Raw genomic sequence first — 3,601 nt, forward strand, 5'->3', positions numbered from 1 at the left:
GGAGACATGTTACAAATGGGGACTAATTATTATGTTCAACCAATTTTCCCAGACGAGGCATGGGGATTTGAATTAGCCAGTATTAGCAATGATATTGACAAGCCTTGCCCGCTAGGCATAGTTCAAGAAGACTATTATCCGGGCACCCCATTGTTATTTTCACATGCGAATTCTGAGAAAGGCGCTATTCGCTTGTCCACTGACTTGAACATTGACTACAACTTGTCGTACACGGGTGTGTGCTAAGTCCAAGGATGTCATTTGGACCGTCGGCCCTTACGATTGACGAGCCCAGAGCTACTTTTTAGTACTTGGCGGAGTGAAAGGAAACCCTGGTCGGAAGACGATAAGAAATTGGTTTAAGATTAAGGTGTTTGGTTATAATTACAAGATTAGATATTGTCCATCGGTGTGCTGGAATTGCAAGGTAGTGTGCAAGGATGTTGGTGTAATTGAATATAATGGGCAGAATCATTTGGGTCTTAGTGATTTTCCTGTTGAGGTGAAATTTGTGAAGGACGCATGAAATAAGTCTAAGAAATAATGCACAACTAATTGTGAATTGATACTTAACATAATATAGTATACTAATAAATAAGTGTGTGTACTTATGTAATAAGCCAATATGGAATGAACCATTATGGTTGTTTCAGTGTCCGTAGGCAATTGTTGTTCTTGGCCTAAATTTGCGTGGAGTTTTCTCTATGCAACAAAATAATCATGTTTGAGATAAATGCAATTTGAAATATATCAGACCATCAGTCACTTAAGACTTAAGCGTACAATGTTGGGAGTTAATGTATGAAAGAAACATCCTCACATAGTCAAAGTGTCAAACGAGAAAACTTCTATACTACTAAAAAGCATGAAATTAGCTACAGAATCTATCAGTAATCCCTAACTAATTTATCACTAAATAGCACATAGCTAATAATCAATGAGCTACATTTGAGTTTTTTTTATAATCCGTAGCTAAATGGAAATAGCATGGGATTTTTGTTGTTCAGGTGTGAAATTTTGTTCGTCACTAATTCTTTGTGTTTTAGTAGGGTAATTGATTTACTATACTTATTAGGGGCGGATCTAGATAGCGGATGGAGGTTTATCAGAATAAATATAACAGTCAGTGAAAGTTAAGCTTCCACAGTTAGTTTGTTAGTAGCACTTACCTGAAATGCTTAGCTGTCACTTAGCTGGTCAGAACAGTTAGTTATTAGTATAGGGAGCATGTGAAACTTGTATATATATACTAGTATATATAAAAGGGAGTTGTGCAGTAATCAGTTGTAGAATGAAAATATCTTCATCCAAAAATTCTCTCTCTATGTTCTTCCTTCATGCTGCTTAGCAGCATGAGCTCAACACCTTGAGCATCTTATCACCCTCATTCTATAACTTTTCATGGTATCAAACCCTAGATCTCTGTGTTAGATATCTTCCGCAAAGCTATTTGAGATTTCATCAATGGCAGAATTGACAGTTACCACTCTGGAGCACAATCATCCATTGTACTTGCAACAAATTGAAATGACTAGAAAGTGGAATTTAAATTCCATGACCATTTTCGTGGAAATACTTTAATTTGAAGTGTTGTTTCTGTCCTTTTCCCAAATAAAAAACCATATGTATGTTACACATTAATACAAATAAATGTATTTCTATTTATTTATTACACTGTATATCCAAAAGAAACTTTTAACAAGTTATACATTGCTCCTATCTACTAAGTAAACAAAATGACTTTTATCATTAATGTATAGAACTTGTACGTGAAAAATATGTACTAATAATTTAGTTAGACACTTAGGGTTGGTAAGCTGAGGCTAAGCGCTTCTATTCTCCAGTTGAAAAAAAAAAAGGTGTTACTGATAATTCAAATGGCTACAAAGAGCATTGGGAAAAGCTAAGCTTTCTAATTAGCATGCTTGATTGGGCTTTTTAGGAAGAAAGGGTTTATTTAAAAAAAATAAATAAGGTTTTTGGTTAAATTTGTAGAGAAAATGAACAGTAGCATAAAGGCATTTTTAAAAGTTTTATCAAACACAAATTAATATCAAAAAAGAAATCAAATTGATTAGTCAAAGATAAATTACTGAGCTCAAAGTTTAAAAAACAATTTTTTTCATTCAAAATTTTAAAGGGACAAATGAAAATGAAAAATTTTCAAAACTGAGTGTTTACCTTGTCCCTTACAAGTTTAATAAAGTGCAAGGTAAATCATGATTTTACCTTACCAGGTAATGGAGTCACTTACCTTATGCTTTGATTGAAAAAGTTGATGGGGTTGGAAATTTAATGACAACGATATACTTTCTTCATTCATTTTTATTTGTCCATTTTTCTATTTTGGGATGTCAAATAATACTTGTCTGGTTTATAAATTAATGAACGATGCCCATTTTTACCTATTTTACTTTTGATAATAAATACAACACATCACTTACTGCATTTTTCAATACAAAAAAATTATTATATTCAAAGGGTGATATAGTAAAATCACTCATCTATTTATTATTTCTTAAGGCATATGTCAAGTCAAAAGTGACCAAGTATTTATGAACCGAGAGAGTATATAGTGAAGAATTTTTTTCAACTGCAGTGCATGATATTGGAAGACTGTTTTACCTTACAAGGTAAAACGTGTCCCTTATCTTGTTATTTTTTTTATAAACCTACTCATTTCATTCATTTCTTGTTCACATCATTTGTTTGTTTACCCAAACTCACTATCTGTGGGTTCTTCAATAATAGGGGAATGTTCAATAAATGCATGCATGTCAAGCGTCTGTAGATTAAGACGATTAGCAAAAATTTCAATTGTACAAAGAAATAAAGACATTATTTCAAATAGGAGTTTCACCAGATATTAGTTGTCTGTTGGATACAAAATAATTCGAATATCGACCAAAAATAATCACTTCGTTTTTCGGATTAGTAATATTCATTTTACTCCTAAACAACCTTTTTAACGATCATATTTGAGAGATAAAAGAAACAATTGAACCACTATAGGATGCCGACTATATCGCATCGAATCCTCATCACGCAAAACTTCACCACCCAATGTAAATTTACTCTTACCTTATTATCATTCATTTTAAAGTAAGAAATGAATAATGTTCTACAAATATTTTGAGTTCTGTACTTTGACAATTTTTTTTAATTGATGCAAATGCAAGAAACCTACACTCACACTCTTTATATAGCACCATGCAATAAATTTTAAAGTTGTCACAAGACAAATATGAAATACTACCTTACAAGGTGAGAGTCCATGTTTGACTTTCTATCAGCCAGCAAAAGGAAATTTATTCTCTCCTTTGTCAGTGATAAGTCCCATCTAGCAGACACTCCTTCCCTAGAAAAATTTATTCCTCATTTTTCAGTCAAAAGATAAGTGACTCAACTTACCTTGTAAGGTAAAACCATGATTTTGCCTTGTATTTTATCAAGTAACTAACGACGTTAATTTTTTTATGGTGTTTACCTTGTTCATTTTGAAAATTTTTCACTTTCATTGCCCCTTTAAAATTTTGAATGAAAAAACTGGCCCTTTAAACTCCGACTGAACTCACAAATTACTTATCTAATTACTTTATAA

The 3,601-nt window shown here is 32.3% G+C and overlaps 1 protein-coding gene across 1 annotated transcript; it reads left to right on the forward strand.

Annotated features, from left to right (window-relative positions):
* Nucleotides 1–15: 15 nt before the first annotated feature.
* On the forward strand, nucleotides 16–526 carry LOC124892634 (kunitz trypsin inhibitor 5-like). The gene is made up of 2 exons (XM_047403871.1): nucleotides 16–235; nucleotides 309–526. The coding sequence occupies exons 1-2, from the start codon at nucleotides 16–18 to the stop codon at nucleotides 524–526; spliced, it is 438 nt and encodes a 145-aa protein (XP_047259827.1).
* The last annotated feature ends 3,075 nt before the right edge of the window (nucleotides 527–3,601 follow it).

This window comes from Capsicum annuum, unplaced genomic scaffold (genome assembly GCF_002878395.1).
Source record: "Capsicum annuum cultivar UCD-10X-F1 unplaced genomic scaffold, UCD10Xv1.1 ctg4913, whole genome shotgun sequence".
NCBI lineage: Eukaryota > Viridiplantae > Streptophyta > Magnoliopsida > Solanales > Solanaceae > Capsicum > Capsicum annuum.